The sequence below is a fragment of the Ptychodera flava genome, chromosome 12 (genome assembly GCF_041260155.1).
Source record: "Ptychodera flava strain L36383 chromosome 12, AS_Pfla_20210202, whole genome shotgun sequence".
In the NCBI taxonomy this organism is placed as follows: Eukaryota; Metazoa; Hemichordata; class Enteropneusta; family Ptychoderidae; genus Ptychodera; species Ptychodera flava.
In genome coordinates, this window is record NC_091939.1 from 7555274 (window position 1) to 7576751 (window position 21478).

Genomic DNA, 21478 nt, shown 5'->3' on the forward strand with positions numbered 1-21478 from the left:
AACCAGACTTGATGTATTATATATGGGACGATATCATTGGTTAGCACCAAACTACATCTTCATGTATTATGTACGGGACAACATTACTGGTTTACAGCACCAAACATATTATTATGCACGGGGCAATATTATTGGATAACAGCACCAAACATACTATGTATTGGACAATATTATTGGAGCTGCTCTGATTAATAAGAGTACACTAATATCTTAGAGTCCTTATTGATGTGTGTATAGATATTGAAACCACAGACAACTATTGAACAGCAACTGAATTGGTTGGATTTGAATATAAAGGTGATGAAAAACCAGAGACTTTAAAATATTCACTGTTCGTAGACTAGAGAAAGTGAAAGCGCCACTGTGGTTGTCATAAATCACGCTTTTGCAAATTTGCTGACACTATGGAATGCTATGTGTTTAATACTTTCAAGAGGAAAGCTGGCGTGATAATGATTAAATGACTTGATTTACTGCTCTAAGGAATGAGTCAGCCTTCAAGAAGGAATAACAATGGTAAAGATAGCATCTGGGAAGGACAACACACGATTTCAATTTCAAAACATTTCCAAGGTGCCCCTTGAAAAATACTTTCTGCAAGGTGACATGAAAGGTCACATGACATCAAGTGTTGTAGATACATGTACTCTATTGATTGATTGCAGAAGTTTTCTTGAGTAACCTTCATGGTGGCCAATCAGTGTTGAAGGTTGACATGCAAGAAGTGAATTTTTGCTTCTCCCTACAGTATTTCTCAAAACTATGCACAGGGGGCTATCCCATAAACCTAAGCAGGGAGATCAGACACATGATGTTTGAGAACATGCATTATTTCTTTTGCGGCCTGTGTTTCTATGTGACTAGACAGTTGCAGAAAAAGTACATGCACTTATGTTAACTGAACTGGAGTAAGCAGAATGTTGAAAAGTCATGAAATGCGTCTTCAACTGATCAGACAGGTGACGTGACGTGTGATGGGCTGTTATTCAATAAAGCCTCCACAACCCTCTCATACAATGGAATACTCTTGGCAAATGACAAACATGTGCATATTGATAAACACACACGAGTGCTGGAGACAACAAGATGGGATAACAGTCCTGTCACAGCAGCGATGGAACATATCTGTACATGTGACTCCTGGGCACACACACTGATACAGTAACAGAGCTCTGTATATCGGCACACTCTGCGAGGCAGCATATTTGATTTACAGCTTTTGGGTACTGACACCGCTGAGGTATTTATATTCCATATATTTTCACAAAAATTAGGTTTCTTTTGACCTGAATGACATGAAATGATTTCAAATATTGTTTTTGTAAAACTTCATTTCTGCATGTCTGTTGTAATACAGTTTTTCTGTTTGTTTGGTTTTGTTTTGCTTTTTGCAAGGTTAAGATATTGGTCATCTGACAAAATGTTAGAGCTGCAATGCTATAAGCATGTTATTCACCATAAGCCTGGGCAGAAAGAAGATCTTCATCTTGCGAGTTAGGCAGCACTAGCTGTAAGAGCTACATGGCAATTTTTGCCAATTCTGCACAGAACACTTTTTACCTTGACTTCCGACGGCATATACCCTGGCCCCATCCACATCTTTTCCACGTGGTCTAGCTCTCCCATGAACTCGGTAAAGGCATCGGGTTCCCTAGAATATCCTATACTGTATCCTTCCATGCTATAGAAACCCATTCTTTTCTCCCGTGTGTTGGATGTCTGAGAGGGGGAAAACGCAGGCTCATTCATACCGTTCTCACTGTCATTTCTGCATTTCAACACAGACTGAGCAGCATACACAAACTGCTTTTCTCAGTAGTGGATCTAGCTAATATCAACATATGTAATACATATACAATATATGTTTCCATATATAATATTTTGATCGTTACCTTCATTGTCTATGATAAAAGACACAATGAAAATTTCATTTTCGCACAGGAGATAATAGTACCTGCAAATGAATATTTCAGTTATTATGTCTCAACAAAATCAGACATATTCACACCGTATGAGGAAGGACAGATGAAATAAGAGTAAAGTTATCTTTTAATACACCAATGTGCACTGTATTAAAAATTTCGTTTTCTCACAGGAGATAGGTATACTGGAAATGAATATTTGGGTTATTATGTCTCAATATATTCACATCGTATGAGAGAGGACAGATGAAATAAGAGTAAAGTTATCTTTTTATGCTAGTGTACACTGTATCATACAGGTCCAAATAACTCAGCTGAAAAGACACACATTTAACACTGTACATGTGACATGTACAGTACTGCGTTTGATGAATCAATGTACCAGGTCTGAATCACTGATGGTTGTACACTGTGTAACCGTACAGTAAGTTGCTGCACAGGTTTAAGAATTCAAGACAGAAATATATAGTGATGCTGGATTTCTGATAAACAGGTTTTGAAACATTTAACTCAATGTTTGAATCAGTGCTAATAATGTGTTGCAGGTGTTACGGTGTATGAGTGAATGAACTCAACAGTAGAATACAATGAACAGACTTTAACCCTTTTCCTGCCAAGTCCATATTTCACCACCAGGTCTAGATGGTTAAAATTAATGAAATACAACATATTCTATATGGTGTGTTTTAACATAATATTGAACATTTGAAGGCTGTTGAAAACATAAATACTGTAAACTTGATTTTTTTGGACTAAAGATGCTATAACAGACCAAGCCAAGTGGGTGAAAATACATCATGTTTTGGCTCAATACCGCTTATTACTGACTTGGCTGATGGGGAAGTGATACTGTCTGGCAGGAAAGGGTTAAAACTGCCACTACTCTTTTGTTCAGTAACTGTATACATATGGTGATGGTGAGAACCAAAAAACAACAGCTTTTCATCCAGTCTGTATTGATAGGGATAAACACAGCTTTAAATAAGATCATGGGAGACAAACAATACCTATGTAGGATCACTACAGAGAGCAGATACAGTTTGATTTACAGGCGTTACCTTCTTTTTCCTTGCCGGTGGCACAGGGGGTTCTTTTTTAGGGGGTGCCACAGAGGGCTGTTCTTGTGGACCACTCCGCCATTTCTTTTCCACTTGTTCGATCTCCGCCAACCAGTTAGTGCCCGCGAATGGATCGGCTGATTTTTTGTTGTCCATCTCACCGAAGATTGAATCTTGGTGTTTTTTGCCTGCTCTGGGTTCTGGTGACTGGTGGTCGGGAGGGAAAAGTTTGCGTGAACTTTTGTGTGAACCATTGATACGAGATCAAGTGATTGTCTAAGATCTCTAGTGGTTGTTTTAGTTAAGATATTCATAGATTTGTTGTGCGACACTTTATGCTTTGCTATGATAGTATTTCTACGAGAATGGAGCAAAAGCTAGATGAAGCGGTTTGGGCAAGCTGAGAACAGTGAGCCTATATGCCGGTGAAGCTGAAGCCGGTTGTCCGAGTTGATCTGCATAGATATCACCAAGCTTACCCTTATACAGCTACCCCAAGGCTGAGACACTTAAAGCATGTGTGAACACCAGTGCGTGTATGCTCACATACATGTACTGCCTGAGCTGTGCACAGCCTGAGAGACTGTGTACATGCATATGAGCTGAGACACACTAAGCACAGGCGCAGCAACCATCTTCGCATGAGATGACACACTGGCTCAGACATACCAACAATGAGCTGAGGCTGAGCAAAGGCACAATCCTGTATGTGAAGGGACTGTGGTGCAGGCCAGAGCAAGACACACCCTCTGTGCATGAGCGGAGACACTGCCATTGTGCGAAAGTACAGGTTGAGATGTTCTCTACTACACTGTCAATGCACGCAGTGAAAACATTGTCAATGTATGGACTGAGATATACTTAACACAGGCGCTTATGCCATCTATAGACACAAGAGGCAGAGAGATTTTCTGTTGCCAGATTGTTAAAAGCAAAAACAGAAGCTAAGTACAGCATTTAAACTTATGCACTTTTGTAAAGACTTTAAAAGTAGTACTGAACAATTACATTTAACTCAGTAAAGATATCACTGACTTAGTAACTCAATTACTGTACCTTACTGGTTACAGGGTCTGTTGTTTTAAAACAGTTTATGACATTCATATACGCCTAGAACCTAAAATACCGTGGCATACGTACTATTTTTGCCTTCTACTTATGTAGTTAAGACATGCTACTGTCTCAGTATGGCATTTATTGTTTCAGATAAATGTCGTATATTCACAGGTGTATATGTTTTACGCTAGCAAAGCAGGGTGTGAAGAAGATTTTTCTCTGTCTTATTTTTGTGTGACAAAATGAATGGTGCGGAAGTCGACAGCACAGCTCAGAGACACAGTATTTTCTATAGTTATTCTGGCAAGGTGAGAAGCGGGATGAGAGCCTGTTGCAGAGTCCTGCTGAAAACCTGAGATGTAAAGTGTGCCACAGATGTAACCACAATCATAGAATGCTAGAGTTGATACCAGAATGATGAGCATTGAATTACTTCAATGAATACATGTACATGGGGTTACATGAGAGATTCAGAGATTGGTTAAAATTATGATACCATTTATGATGAACTAGTTTCAAGAGATTAAAAGATATCATACAGTGTATGTACCTATAAGAAAAAACATGATAAAATGATGTACATTATTACAGCCTTACCTTTTTGACTCTGACAAAATATTGGCAAGGAAGTTACATGACATAGTAAACTTATATTACTATTTTACAGACTAATTAGAAAATTGTATAGAAAGAAGAGTACTATTGAAGAGAAGTTACCCAAAAGTATATTAAATGTTAACAAAGTAGAAAACTTGGTTACACCAAAAGCAGAATTAAACTGTTGATTTTAAATGGTGAACTTCCTTCACTGACGTTTTCTGAATGACTCTATTATGTTGATTTCACATTTGATAGAAATTGGACAGATTCGGGAGGTCTTCGCTCCTGTGGAAATCTGTCCAATGTTCTAAAATCTATCCAATGTTCTCATTATACATGACAGAAAATTCACCATCATTACCGAGGAGAATTTCATTGCACCATGAAAGGATATTTGACCCAACGATACAAATCGGTATAAGTGTTTTAACATATGCAGTTGATTAAGGAAAATGATGTCAGGCTAGTGTGACTGTGACATTAAAATGAACTCATGTAAATGTACAAGCACTAAAGGTATGAAAGCTTCAAAGGTCAAAGGTCAATGCGCACTGAATGCCCAAATAACAGTAAAGTGAAACATGGTTCTAAAAAATCAGTCAGCCATGGTCAATCAATATAGTATTGGATGTGTCCTTGGTAAGAATGCCCAAGTGATGCAATATTACATGACAAAGTTGCTATGAAAATGATCGATTGGTCCTTGTGAGATATATTGGCAAATAAACACAGAAAAATCAAACACTGTGTTGTAATATTTGAGGATTTTCAGTTCCATTAGTTGTAATGTTTTATGTATTTTCAAAAACTCTTGTTCTGGCTGTGAAATAGAGATCTTGGTCTTCTGCAGAATTAATGCCAAAATGCCTATCAGTGGTGTTCAAATCGTTAAAACAGCTTGTTTTGTGCATCAATGTCCAGTGTTATTGTTGACAACTGAATTTCAGTGTGGTTCATTTGTCACCTGTAACACTGCATATTGCATACAATGCATCATCTTTGCAAAGCTAATATTTTTTCTCTTTCAATATACATGTACTTGAGAGAAAAGAATAAAGACATCTACAGCGTATCTATATCATGTGACAAAAATAATAACAAGATAATCACAAGTTTAGGCTCTTCTCTCTTTAAATCTTTGATTCAGAGTTGACTACACTATATTGATCATGGCTGCTTTAGAAGTATTTGAAATGTGTGTAGGTAAGATCTTGTATTATTGACAGACAGGGTGTCCACTGCTGAAGTCTTGTTTTTTTTTCATAGATAGTAAAAGGGAAACTACTGTCTATGTTTCTTCACAACAGTGTTTTTACCTTTGCTGTTGGTGAAAATAAATCATCAGAGGAGACAAATGGATCACCAGAAGCAAACGGGTCTGTAGTAACATTGGATGATCTGAACGGGTCTGCCTTCCCATTGGATGACCCGAATGGATCTGTCGTCCCATCAGGTGATCCGAATGGATCTCCGGTGCCACCTGTCCACATCTTTTCCACTTTCTGGATTTCTTCCATGAAGTCCATGTCATCAAAGGGATCGTTGGATCTGCTTGTCCTTGATGAAGATCTGGAGGCTGGCTTTGCTGTCTTCTTATTGTCCTGGAAATCATCAAAGCCAACCCAGTTGTTTTGTGTTGCCCTGGTGGCAGCACCTGGTTTCTGAGCCACAGTGGATACTGAACCACTTCTACCAGTGGTTGCAGTATCCTTGGTGAACACAGGATCAAAATCCATCAACAGGTCCTTGTTGTCGGAACCACTTCTCTGCAGTGGTGGCTTTGTCTCCACTGGCGAAAAGTCGGACGAAATTCGGGTTCCCCTTATAACTGCTATGTATTCACCCTACGGTTTAAGTCATGATGGATATGGATAGATGGATAGCATGGAACACATGGATAATAATATTGCCCAACACAGTGCACCATTATGACAATAGTGGGTAGGCACAAAAAATAGCAGATGTAGTGTAGTTAGTGAATTACGAGAGTTAACCACGATTGACATCAACCAAAGTCACCATGTATTGTTATGGAATTTTTACCAAGTCATATTTGTAACAAACACATGACACGATTGACGACAGTTATGAGAGGGATACATGTCCATTACACAGTTTACCATTACACACCACCCCAATGATTGAAATGTAACCACATAAATGTGTATGACAAGACAGGAAATGGAATGGTTTTCAGAGAAAGACAAAGAAAAGAAGAGAGAGAATCCAATTAGTACAGATACCAAAGAAAGAATGACCAATATTGCAATTAATGGTTTCAAACATATCGCCCCAAAACCAAGAAAGAAGTTTCTGTAATATTTATCTTTACAATTTCACCCATTTCAGCACATTTTTGATGACCACCTTGGTGAATTTCATGGATGATATCTCTCAGCTGCTGGTACATACCGTACGTGTATCACACAAATTTAATTAGGAAGGACCTGACAACATCATACTCGACTGTACCTGCCAGGACTGTTACTGCAAATTGCCATTTTAAAATGATTCTGCCTGGAAGGTTGATCTGATTTACATAAAACATATGAAATTTGGATTATGATCATACACTTTCTGTATCTTTATAGAATTTTTACTGTTTAGGAGACTTTATGGCTTGACTTTTAACATCACAACTTCCCTTTAAACTTTTGTTGGTAGTCTGTATCTGATACACAACTCACAAAGGCTCTCATCAAACCATTGTAAAAATTTTCCAGTAGTTGACTTACTCAACCCTGAGTCATTTTCTGCATGAGATCAGTTTATGTGTCTGTCAATAGCATTGTGAAGACGGTGTAACTGCACCCTCCAAATACCTTGGACGTTTTTTGTGTATTTTCTTTGACCGGTTGTGACTTTTGTAACTTTATAAACACTTTGAGGAGTTAACCTGTAACCCATCGGCCCTATCTAACATTCTTTACCACGCTGACATTGCAGACATGGTTGGGCTGCCAGAGCTATGCGGCACCTGTAACTCAAATCCCATGCCTTCGTTAACATATCACTACTGATTGCGCCCATTCACGCATATTCGTTGTCTTTGTTTTTACTGAGCTTCACACACAAAATGAAACACTTCCACTCTGCATGAGTATCGCACAGTTATCAATTGAACTGTTGCTGATTTAAATACACTACCTTGCAATTACCTATCACGCCTGCATACCATGCCCAGTGGTCAATCGATAATGTATCGGTGTATTTCTAACAGTACAACAAAAACTATGTTGAGTATACTGAATCACTGTAAAAATCAAGATCACTGCCTAGAGTAACCATATTGCATCAGTCACACACATATTTGCCTCATTTGAAACACTTACAAAATCAATTAGGCAAAAACATCCACAAAAAATATCTTCCTTCTGAGTACATGTATGTCTTATGGAAGGAACGCATTTTTCTTGGCCTATATGCCTAAATTTATTTTTATCAAATTTAATTTTATTTTTCCTTAATATATTAATTACTTCAATTTTGATAATTTCTGATTATATCATATCAATTAATTAATATCATTTATTTGTTTGTTTATTTATTTATATAACTCATCATTACTAGTCCCTTGTCAACATACAACAGTCTTTAAGCCTGTCTCAGTCTATGCCTTTCTCTGGACTACAGCTAATCTCTTTTGTTGTCTGCACGTCTGTTACAGTTAAAACCACCTACTGAACATTAACATTGCAAGTTTTCTGCCACAGTTACCGTTAATTACCTTGTATTGTGGAAAGTTATAGTTTTTCTGAGTTCTAACACAATGAAAACATCTGAATAACATTACTACAGTACTATCCATTGTAATTGATTGAGAAACAACAGCAAGTTCATTTGCTTAAAGTGACTATATATGCAGTCATTTTGGCATCACACGCAAAATGCAATCACCAAATTCTAACGTCATACTTAACAGCTATGTCACAGCTCTTTGAACATTTAGCAGGATCAGCTTACATTTGCTGCCAAAACTGTATAATTTGCAATGCTAATGACCCACTGATCTGGCCAATGGCTGTAAACTTTACATTTCAAAATATTACGATTTTATACTTTTGCAAACACTGAACATTACGGTAACTTTAAACAATCATGAAATTTGTTCTTTCATTTCCTGAAAGCCTTCAGAGCAAAATATCTCTTTGAATTCTTTGTTTGCTTATATTTACTGTAATCATATCATTCAATCGAAAGGTATTGTTGTCTGCAATGGTACATGTACACAGTCCTATATAAACAATGTACCGGTAGTCTGTCTATGTTGACTCTTTACCTGACTGTGTATAGTATCGCACAGAGAAGATATTGATGATCTTTAGTTATGTTTTGTCTTCATTCATACATTTATGTTCGAAGTTACTTAACACTACAGTTTAGAGTTCAGTGGCTGGCTATGGGTCACATCAAACACTGGTTTTGAATTCGCACCTCAAGACTCAAGAGTTCTGAGTGATTTTTATTTCAAATGCTTTACAACAGCTCACTGGTGGCTGAGTATATACCAGACCACAAACTTGCTGTTTTTGGTGATTACAGTTAAAATTATTCCTTTTGACCACTGCAAATAAATGGAATTCATGCCCCTGAAATTTTAAGCTACTCTCTCTCTCTGATAAAATATGGAAGTTTCCTCTATCAGCGTTAACAGCATGAAAAATGAAAAGTAATTTCAGAATCTGATTTAAATGTTGCCATTGGTGAGTCTTTTTTGTGAAAAGGAACAGACCTAGCAATGTGATCTAGAAAATGCGTCAGTTCTTACTTGAAATTTACAACTTCTACAAAGAGACGGACAGAGTATGTACCAAAAGCATGCTGAATTTTGATTACAAAGTCCAAAATTTTGGGACTAAAGACACACCTACATGAAAGACAGACAGGTACTTGGAAAACTGAATTCCTGTGTCTCGGTACTGCATCCAGTATACATGTTACAACTCTACCCATGGCCATAAAACTTTACATCCATGCTCTGCCTACCCTGATGATACGCCTTAGAATTGGTGCCAGCACATGTACATATGTAAATCACTAACAGTTACTTTTTTAAAGGAACCAGTCAGAACAATACTATTACCAGCCTTGGGTTACGTAACTGACCAACTTTTCCAGTTAGAAATCACAGGTTCACTTGCCGAAACCACAGAGAGTTTGTCACTTATCTAACAACACCCACTTGTGGAAAATCTTTCTAAAAGAACAAAACTATGGGCTGTATACCTTTTGTGCTGTATTTAGGAAGTTGTGATTTTACCATTACATGTACTTTGCACCTCTTGACCTTTGTTGTTTTAGTTTCAAGCATTGTTTCTTCAAGAGAGGCATGGGGTGGTACCCACTTAACATGACACTTCTTTTGTAAAGGTCATTTCACAAACTGCCACACGGTACCTAAATACTAGCTTTTTCATTAAAGTATGCTAATATAAATAAGCTTGGAAATGTGAAGAATAAAGTTATATTTAAATTTATATGATCTTTGGGCTTGGTCTTAAAACTATTCATAAATATCACCTTTCACAAATGAGACCAAAGTCCAATTGCTTTGAAATCCTGAAGATGTCTAAAATCAGACATGCCTACGCAAAAGTGAGTTCCCATTTTTATGGGCTCCACTTGAAAAGACTTTGGAGTCAAGTACACCAACACAAACCCAATCAATCAGCTAATATTTAACTGGCTCTTCGTGTTCCTTTAATAAATATTGGGAGAGTTCTTGATGTAAGCAAATTTGAATATGTATGTATATACACATATTGCAATGAGGGGCTATCAAGTGCTATTTCCCTGTTATGAAATTAAAAATATAATTTAAGTTTTAAACTGAGACAAAATGATATATACCAGATCAGGGTCTTCCAAAGCACTCCTATTCTTTTCATTGACTACATTGTGTAAGATATGCTGTGATGAAGGTCTCGTCATCGGACTAATGTACTGTATGTAAAAACAAAGATAAAGTGTTAGTCTGTAAGTGTTATTAACAAGAAGAATTATTAAAATTAGAGAATATGAAAAATATCCCTGTGCAGTGAAAGAACTTATGCCTTATGGACGGGGAACACACAGCAGTTGTAAACTTAGCTCTGTTTACAGCTGTAACGTTTGACATATTTTTCTGAATCGGTATTTTTTGTTCTGTCCGTAAGTGTAGCATACAGTTTCTTGTTCTTCAACCAGAATCACGTTGAAAATTCTGGTGTTCAACTTGTCAATACAGTATGAATGTGTGATCTGCCAAGTTATTTTTGGACTTTAGTCGTAACTGGAATTCTTTTGTCAACAACTGTACGCCATGCATTGTGTTAGCACCGCTAATACTCTGTACGGTATTTCAACATACTTTACAGGGGAAAATAAGAAAATGTATTTGTTTAACAGAACAGAGAATATGTCAATATTATCAAAAGTTACTGTTCTTGTTGCTTTAAACGCAACTTCAAACTGACTGCTGATGACGGACAAAGGTTTGTTTACTTTGTGAGTGCAGCTTTTGACTGAGGGACAAGTTGGCTGTGAACAGTTAGCTGAAACAAGAAATATGGATATACGGTATATTTTACAGCATATCTGTGAAAAAACCTGGCTGAAAAAAATTTCAGTAGCTGACTCTGTCGCAATCACAATCTCTTCACAGGAGAGACTGTCTCTCAATGGAAATAATACATATTTTACACTTGTAGTTGCACAAATGACGTCAACATCAACCGTAATCTGTTACCAGGAAATGTTTTTTCATTTATAATTTAAAACAAACAAAGTAAAAAATAACGACAAGAAAGTGAAAGCAATTGTACCCAACAGTAATGTCTATGAAAACAGGGGATAAAGACCTGGAATAGAATGAAAATTCCAAGTGTTTTATTGTTTCAGTAAACAATTACACTACAGTGACAGGAGGTCACCTGTTTATGTTTATTGGGTTCAGGACACAACAAAGGATTGCAATGTGTCAACAACTAAAACTATGCAACGATAAAGGACTCTTTATCTTGCAAAAAATAATCAATGAGCTGTCATCTTGGCACAGTTCAAAATCAGTAGATAAATTTTCTTCTGCAAGTGAGCGTGTACGTGTATACCTAGGCCCTATAAAATGAATTCTAATCTGACGACAGGTCTAAACTCCAAACTCTGAACATGCCTGTACGCACTTTGACCTGTCTGTATTGCTCTACTTTAGTTGAACCCAAACCGTATTCAATTGTCAACACGGTTCATTGGCTCTGAGTAACAGGGGTAAATGAGGGGATTATTGTGCTACTGGTACCGAGAGGAAAAGTGCTCTGCTACTGATAAGGCGCTGGTTACGTCCATTGAGGATATAGCCCCTAGCGGCAAATACATTGTAGCTATAATTTGTGCACTGTAGTTCAGGTACAATTTATGATGCATACATCAGTCATATACATGCACTTGCACAACCAACCTCTGCTGTAAATCACACGTAGAACATGCATGTACATGAATGAACATTGCTATTTCCTAATGGTAGCGTCATATCCAGTAACAAACACAAAACCTGTGAGAAATCCCACCAGCTTGTACAGTGGTGATGAGAGAGTACAATATCTTGTCAGAGGTACATGTAGCAGAGTTACAGACAAGTACATGTAACTGATGGGTCTGTTGATTTTCTACCACCGTTATCTTGGTATGTACAGTGTAGCAAAAAATGCATAGACAGACAGACAACCCGACTGCTGATGGTAAGAAAATATGTGAACTGACAGAGACGGAAACATGTAAGGATGTCCTGGCAAAAACATATAAAACACATACACTGTATATTCCGCAGGCCTGTTCAGAAATTACATGCATATGTACCTACATAAGTGGACAATTCATTGATAAAATTTACGACTGTTTCAATTATTTAAATGTCATTTAAAATAACTTAAAGAGACGAAATATTTGTGAAATCAAAGGTGATTAGCATGTACATACCGGCATTTTGATGTTTTCTGTTCCTCTACAAGAGTATTCTGCTGAGTACTATCCTTCACTACTTGACGCCCGTGAATACGCAATAAATTTTCTGAATGACCTGCGCTCAGTGTACATTGTAATAAACAGCAATTTGAATGTTTATTTTGGTCTCACATGATAATCCTACGCCCCTGTAAGGACAGCCCTCCGGCATCCAGACGTTACCTAATTTTTTTCCATGTCGTTTTCTTCCCTCAGCAGAGCCATTCCCACATATCCAACCCACACACGCATACATATGTACACTGGAATGCACTCCAAACATGGTTTGGGACCCTTCGCATGTTTACTTTCACCTAACGCCATCAATTTGTCAGAAAATACCAAATGAAATTACTTCATAAATCACAATTATAACTCTTACTAATTAGGGGACCTGACAACTCATTATGCTAAATAGCAATGTCCAATAATTGGCAGCTTTGAATTTCCTGAGTAAACATCGAGACAGAGTGTTTTTTCAGGAGAGTGTGGTCTATTTCTCAGAGAGTATTTAACATGTTAATCATGTTTGTACAGTAATCTACTTTGGAGGTGAAGGGTAACCGAGTCACTCTCTATTCCAAGAACACACAGTACTCACACACACCAGTGAGTGCCCACCTGTTCAGCGTTGATGGTGACTCATCTCTATACTACTGTTTACACAGCACGTTTTCAAATTCAGTTTTCTTTGCAATACACAGAAATACAAATCTTTCTTCCTCTTTAGTTGACTTGACAACCGACATTCACAGAAGCACAGAAATGTTTCCATTATGAAGCTACCTGAAAGATGGCCTCATTTGACCCCTCATTGCTCCATTTCACTGTTGATTCAATTACTTGCTATGGCAATGCGGGAAACTATTAGTGTGGAACAGTAAACATGGCAGAGTATTCAATGTGCCTTGGGTAGTTGATAAATACACTCAGGGACTATTAAAAATATTTATGAATAAACATATATCTGATCCAAGATGACACAAACACCTACAGCCCTTGTATTAATAATAATCAGACTTATACACACAAGAGTCATTTATTTTTTGGGATAATTCATTTTACAATTTTTTTACATGATTTATATAATACTGAAGTGATATGAAACCTATGTAATTTTTATGACAGGATTAATACCCTTTGGCTACAAGAGCCTGGGCTAGATACATGTAAGACAAGCAGGATGTACATGTAATATACGTGACAAGGGAAGGGGATAAGTGTCATGTGTTTCAGTGTGTCAAGTTCCTCTATCAATGATTAGACCCTTGGCTTCTACACAGCTTATTTCAGAGGAATTTAATCATATTAGCGTCAACCCAACATGCATGATAGATGTGTAACTGCTGTTCACAGCTGCAGGTATCAGCGGAGAGATGACCTGCACGTAGTGGCACCCTGCTTTTTTTTCTCTGAGTCAAGCATAAAAATATTTAAGTCTGAGTCACAGCAGAATTTAGGGAAACACGCTTTTATCAGATGTGATGGTATGCTAGTGTAATTACTGGCTTACAGTGCTGGTCAATCATAAACTTATGTCATAAACACTTCAGACTCACATTTGACATAAGGATAGAAATAATGGGGCACCTTACACTTGACACACTTTTAAGTCCGGCCATCTATTTTTCACACAGTGACACATAAAAATAGAATCTTCTTTACTCAGTATCACAATGGCAAAACAGACTTTTTTGTTTACTACATATCACAACTACATGTAATATGGATAAGTTGTTTCCCACTAGGACAACAAAGCAACACAGACAATCTCTTCAACTGTGTGCCCTGACAGTTTTTCAAATTCAAAAAGTGATGCCATCAGATGATCTAGTCAATTGAACCAGTATCACGTTTAAGAATTATGACTACAAATAGTCCCATCCTGAATATGTTTGATGTACTGTATACACAAATATATACAGGCAGATATTCAGGTTGTCCAGTTTTTGATGTGAATAACTCTTGTTGTGTCTGTATATATATATATATATATATATATATATATATATATATATATATATATATATAATAGTTATTGGATTTATTATATAAACAAGTCATCGTTGATGACACAGTCCCCACTTGTTAATGGGTACTTTGATTACAGGTCCTCAGAGAGGATAGAGTCCTCTTCATTAGGTCTGTGATAAAAATACTTTTGAATAAATTCGCTTGATACATGTCTGAGCTGTAGTTCCGGACATGAAAGAATCGTAATAAAATGGCCACATGGCGGCCTTATTGGATCGTATCACAGAACAAATCTATGTGCATATGTATGACAGACATCCAGCTCTATGGGTTTGCTCAGAATTAGATATATGCATAATTAATGAGGTACAGTATGAAGCATCATAAGGTCTCCCATCATACCATATATGAAGGGTGTACCACTTGTGGTTCCTGAGTTATGGACAAATATGTATATTTGAGGTCAAAGGTCACCGAGGTCACGTGACATTTTGTCAAAAAAATTGTAGTGCTAAGTTATCCCTATATACCAAAAATCAGACCTCTAGCTCTATTTGCTTGCTCAAAATTAGATATGCACATAATTAATGAGGTACAATATGTGGCGTCATAAGGTGTCCCATCATACCAAATATGAAGGGTGTAGCACTTGTGGTTACTTAATTATGCACAAATATGTATATTTGAGGTCAAAGGTCACCGAGGTCACATGACATTTTGTCAAAAAAATGTTATTGCTAAGTTATCCATATATACAAAAAATCAGACCTCTAGCTCTATTGGCTCACTCAAAATTAGATATGCACATTATTAATGAGGTACAATATGTGGTGTCATAGGGTGTCCCATCATACCATATATGAAAGGTTTAGGACTTGTGGTTACTGAGTTATGGACAAATACGTATATTCGAGGTCAAAGGTCACCAAGGTCACGTGACATTTTGTCAAAGTGTCTGAGATATCTGCGTGAACGGATGGACTCATGGATGGACTCACGGACGGACATGACCCAATCTAAAAGCCCCCTTGACTTTATCTTTGGGGACTAAAAACTGTGTAACTGCATCCTTTTTGCAATATGAATACGATGAGAAACTAAATTTTTATTTTTCTTGGCCTTATACATGGGAGTCTATGGACTGCCTTATACATGGGAGTCTATGGACTGCCTTATACATGGGAGTCTATGGACTGCCTTATACATGGGAGTCTATGGACTGCCTTATACATGGGAGTCTATGGACTGCCTTATACATGGGAGTCTATGGACTGCCTTATACATGGGAGTCTATGGACTGCCTTATACATGGGAGTCTATGGACTGCCTTATACATGGAAGTCTATGGACTGCCTTATACATGGGAGTCTATGGAGGTGAAAACTAAAAAGTCCTCTAACACGGCCAAATTTGATCGCATTGTGAAACAAATCGATGTGCATCTGTATGAGGTAGGGTACTATCCTTGTACCAAGTTTGAACAAAATCGCTCCAGGCGTCTCTGAGATATCTGCGTGAACGGACGGACGCACGGACGGACGCACACACGCACGCACGGACGCACGCACGGACATGACCAAACCTATAAGTCCCCCCGGACGGTGTCCGTGGGGACTAATAACTACATGTATGTGTATTATATGTATATATACACATGAACTAATCTGTACCAATATATTATTATTATACATTTTATAGCTATACTACATATGAACAAGTTCACACTATATGTATATCATTGACTCTTATAAATCGCCATATATTTATAACACATTTGAATTAAAAAATGGAGTAAGTATCAGAGGTGACAAGTCCACTTCAACCATTTCTATCTGCTCTGATCAGTCATTGGTTAAGAGCATGTACTGTACGTTATCTATGCCGGGGCTGTGAGTTATCCAATCTTGCGACATCGACCTACTGGCTTGATCAGATAACACACAATGCAAACACAGAAACCTATGTGTACATGATGAAACGTTATTAATTAGTTACAAATCACACCATCCTCTACTTCCATTCAAAAACAGATACTCAAAATGTTTCTTTTAATATGGTAACAGCAGAGTTGTGAAACTATAGCTGTTCACTATCACTTAACAATTTTTAGAGAAAGAGGTACATGCACCTAGCAGAGCTTTGAGACAAAAAGGTCTTTGTATTAAATTCTCACCTTCGCCCTTTCCTCCAGCTCACTTCTTAGGTCGTTCTTCTTTACTTTTGGTTCTGGCTTATCAGCTGTTTTGCTGTACTTTCCCAGTACATCATCCAAGAAATCTGCATCATCTGCCATACCGGTTGGTTTTTTCCTTGGGCTGTCACATGCTGTGTGTAGAAAAACAGCAAAATTAAAATGTTGAATAACTTTTGGAGTGAAACAATCTTAACAGTATTGGTTGAACATAGTGTTTGTGCCCACTATCACAGGTGGTTTTTTAAGATATTTTGATTTTGAAACAACTTTGTCATTGCAAATTCAATCAACCCTGTTGTTTACACATCAAGGTTAACCTAAGATGTGTTTGCACCATTCAAAGCATGGATGTAAACATCCATGTTCAAAGCTACTGGGTAACCAAATCTTGTATTATGCATCAATTCAGAACTATAGGCATTTTCACTATAGTAGCGATAAATGACAAGGTTATTCAAAAAGCTTACTGAACCATAAAGTGTAATCTCTGACAACTGCAGTGGCAGTGACTTTTCCAGGAATATAAAATGACAAACTTTTAAATTTGATGAAACGGTGAATCTTTAGAAGTTTGCCTGATCCCCCTCTTTCTGCAGGATATGAATTTTTTATGAGGACTATACAGACTGATTCAATATAAAATTTTTCATCAGAAAAACTTGAAATGTTATGTATGATTACCATTCATGTATGACAAGAATTTACGATGGCTTACAACCAAGTCACCTCTGTCTAAACAATGAGGCACTTCCGTTCAACATTTTGCCCATCCGTCACCTCATTAGCACGTCTTTCCGGTGAACGGCCGAATGATATCCGCCCCCTTCCAACTTTGCACGGGTACATTCAGACTCAGAGTATAATCTCAGCATAACGCAATCGGTTCACTCATCGAATGATTTCCTTTTCTCCTTCTTACAATGAGAAATAAACCTTTAGAGATGCCTTTGGGCACTTTCGACAAATAACTGGGCATGACGACCGAGCTTTGGTGTCGTGTCCAAGCAGTCTGACGTCCCATTCATGCACTGTACCATTATTCATAGATTGACCGTTGGCGTAAACTGGCGCAAACTCTTTACACTTGGGTTCAATCACATACGGCATCAGAGACTGCACGTCTGAAACAGCCGAACGTAAAGACGACGATCTTCGAGTCAAATACGCATACGCTGGAAATATTATGAACTTTTTGTCACTAACAAGCAGCTCAGAAAAACCGGCAATGGGTGTCGGCCCTAAACCATGACCTCCCTTTGGCTTTGCTATCGAGAATGTAAACAGTCGTGTGTTGTTCAGTAGCAGTGCGTTACTACTTAAAAACTTATGACTATAAGTGTCGGAATTTCTGTTATGGAAACACACAAAATTCAACGTACCGGAATAATTAAGTACAAAATGTTCACTAAATCCCAGGAGAGTCCAATATTATGTTTCTCAAGTGCGATGTCTCCAGCTGCAGATCGCAGCCATGTTGTGGAAAAGTATTAAGTCACGTGACCAGTTTCTGCCCCTGCGGTACCGTAGGTGGCGTATTTTGTTCAGCTCGACATACTAGTATCCATTCCGACATCCTGGCGCACGCCTGGACATGCTGTACGGCGCCTATCCACATGCCTATCTGACAAAAATAACTACATGTAATTACTGCTTGTAGCCCCCGGTTGTAGCCCTACTCATTTGTGGACAGTAATGCCCCCACAATACTTTGCCTGTCAGAACAGAAATGAAATCGTAATTTAAGCAGTCTAACATCACAAAATAATAATAATAATAATACTAATATTGGGTTCTTTATATAGCGCACATATCCACAACAAGTACATGTGCTCAAGGCGCTTTACAATTATTATTAGGGACTGGTCAGTTTCTTCAGCCTGGGGGGGGGGCGGTGGATTCATGGGGGGGTCACCCTGTTTTTGACTTTGGTGATAGGGGGGTCACCTTGTTTTTGAAATGCCCAATAGGGGGGGTCAGTGTGTTTTTGAATTGTGAAACAGGCTCATCATTGCCTAAAATGCTAGTGTCAGCCACAAATTTCATCATTCAGTTGTATTTTTCGGCGTGCCCTTCGGGCGCGTAACTTTAATAATCAGTCATATTTTTCAGCACGCCCAACTTTAACGTATCAAGCATATATACATCAGAGATATCTGTATGTTCAATATTTTTCAGCGTGCTCTTCAAGCTCATTACTTTAATATATCAGACATTTTTCAGCATGCCCTTCAGGTGCATGACTTTAATATACAAGGCATATATATCAGAGATATCAGATTGTTTCATATTTTTTGGCGCGCCCTTCGGGCGCCATACTTTAATAAATCAGAGATATCTTGATGTTTGCTAAGTGAAAGTGTACCATTATGAAATCTGCATTTCATATGAAAAGGATGTCAAATTCCTGATACTTTTCTGTTCTCTCTATGAGAATTCAGTATGAGAAAGCAACATGCACAAATATTTCACAATATATATTTGATACAGTGACTTATTTTAGAGATAAAAAATGACAAGATATCTTTCCTTCTCATTGATGCAATTATTTCCCTTTGTGTCACAAGTTTTCTGTAGAAAGATGCTTTTTTATGAACAAAATAACAGTTAAAAAAGGCAGTTTTTGTCATTATTAGCTGTGCTTTTATGGTTTCAATGTTACAAGAGAAGGTCCTCTCAGACACTGTACACATCAGATTTGGCTAAAAAAGCTCTCTATGGCTCCTCAGGAGATTTAATTGGATGGTTGGCAAGTCTTAACACCCATCAAAGTTTTTTGACATCCATTTCTGTACAACAGTTCAGGACATCTGGTTAAGCTTAGAAAGTGTGAAATACATTCACAGCTCATTCAAAATACAGCTCATTCAAAATGTACTGTATTCAAACTTTAAGATTGACACTTTGAAATTCCTATCTTACAACTGACATGTCAACGATTTCATTAAAACATAGAATGACTATCTAAAATATAAATATATGTAAAATGTAAAATATATATATACATATATATATATGTATATATATATATATATATATATATATATATATATATATATATATATATTATATATATATATATATATATAATTTATGTCCACCTTTGTTTTACCTATGTCGGCGCCGGGGGGGGGGTCACCCTGTTTTTGAAATTTGGAATAGGGGGGTTCACCCTGTTTTCAAAATTTAGAATAGGGGGGTCAGCCACTTTTTGACGTCGGCAAAAAATAATACACCGGCCCCCCCCCCCCAGGCCGAAGAAACTGACCAGTCCCTTAACCCTGGTCACTGGACCTAATATGATACCACTCAACTCCCTGGGGAGCAAACAAAAGCTCACATGTGCAGCCAATAAGCGCAGCAGAGCTAAACGCACACATTTAATACAACCACTGTCCTACCAGGTACCCATCACTCCTGGGTGGGGAGAAGCAAACATCACAAAATGGCCATATAACAGTTAAAAATACTTTAAATTTCATAAATTGCGTAAAATCACCGAGCTCCTCAATTAATCGCTATGTATCCATTGATTAACACATAGTGGACAGGGGAGAGGGCCCGAGGTCACGTAAGGTCGTCTGCTGTCATGGTGGCGGGAGTATCAAAATCACTACATGGCGAACATTCGAACAGAGTACTTCTTGTTTTCATTTGTTTTACGTCACCTTCCTAAATCTCTAATTTTGCCGTTTGAGTACATAAATTATACTCAATAAACAGCAAATGGATGATAAAGGAAAGCACCTACATGTACAACCTGATTAAAATCAGATGTAGAGTACGGCGACGTCTACTTACGTGTACGCGGTATTCTCTTGCTGTAGCCTCCCACTACAAGAGGCGACAGCAAGAGAATACCGCCTACGCGTAAGTAGACGTCGCCGTACTCTACATTTGATTTTAAAGCACGCAGGTAATAGACGCGACCTCCATGAAATAGACAAGAAACTGCTCAGTGCAGCATAGGCATCTCATCTATTTGTGTAGTTTCTGTACTCGTACAACGTCCCCTTATATGGGAGTTATGGGATCACTTCCACCGCGAAGAAAAAAATATTTTACTGTCTCGAAATATATTGTCTTCTCAAAAGAAAGTTTGCAGGCTGAAACTTAATTGCGCCCTCACATGAGTTACAGTACAATGGAACTCTTTACACTCGCCCTCAGTGAAGTTGTGCGATTAGGAATTAGATTAAAATTTACTAGTGTAAAAGAAAATTTTCACCGAGGGAAAAATACCGGTCTGCAAATTTATACATTTCCGTGCGTAAACTCTATTTGCGAGTTTGAGGACTCGTGCGGGTATACCGCGCGCCAGGGGGACACACACCGATACACTAGTAACATGTCGAGATTCATTACTTTTCGTCGTTAGGCGTAGGTAATTCTTCATTCAAAAAAAAATGATAAACATTACAAATTTTACGATATATCTTAGAGGTTAGATCAAGATGTGCCAACTTTAAGCCATTTATTTGTTTTCCTTCTGCATCATAAAACCTCAGAAGTGCATGGGGTAACCAACGGGGGTCTCGTATCAATGACGGTCGAAAGAGGTGTCAGGCAGTAAATGGAAGAGCGTCGACCGATTGAGTGAAAAATACAAAAAAGTGCAAATTCTGCTGATAAGGAAGAAATGAGAACATAAAAATATTATAAATTTAATGACATACAAATTAGGGGTTACCGACTTCAAT

The 21478-nt window shown here is 37.7% G+C and overlaps 2 protein-coding genes across 11 annotated transcripts in view; one reads left to right on the top strand and one right to left on the bottom strand.

Annotated features, from left to right (window-relative positions):
• Positions 1–18299, bottom strand: part of LOC139144861 (uncharacterized) — a 50657-nt gene extending 32358 nt beyond the window's left edge. For 3 of the 9 annotated variants that reach the window (XM_070715667.1, XM_070715666.1, XM_070715665.1), the window contains exons 1-6: positions 18161–18299; positions 16761–16912; positions 10487–10579; positions 5953–6480; positions 2981–3187; positions 1561–1719 (exon numbers count right to left, since the gene is read on the bottom strand). In XM_070715667.1, the coding sequence (XP_070571768.1) occupies positions 1561–1719; positions 2981–3187; positions 5953–6480; positions 10487–10579; positions 16761–16880 (1107 nt within the window). In that variant the 5' untranslated portion in view covers positions 16881–16912; positions 18161–18299. The remainder of the gene's footprint in view (positions 1–1560; positions 1720–2980; positions 3188–5952; positions 6481–10486; positions 10580–16760; positions 16913–18160) is intronic. The other 6 variants (XM_070715670.1, XM_070715671.1, XM_070715672.1 and 3 more) reach the window with 6 other exon arrangements.
• Positions 1059–21478, top strand: part of LOC139144862 (metabotropic glutamate receptor 3-like) — a 75344-nt gene continuing 54924 nt past the window's right edge. For both annotated transcript variants that reach the window (XM_070715676.1, XM_070715679.1), the window contains exon 1: positions 1059–1240. The gene's annotated coding sequence lies outside the window, so the exon portion shown is untranslated. The remainder of the gene's footprint in view (positions 1241–21478) is intronic.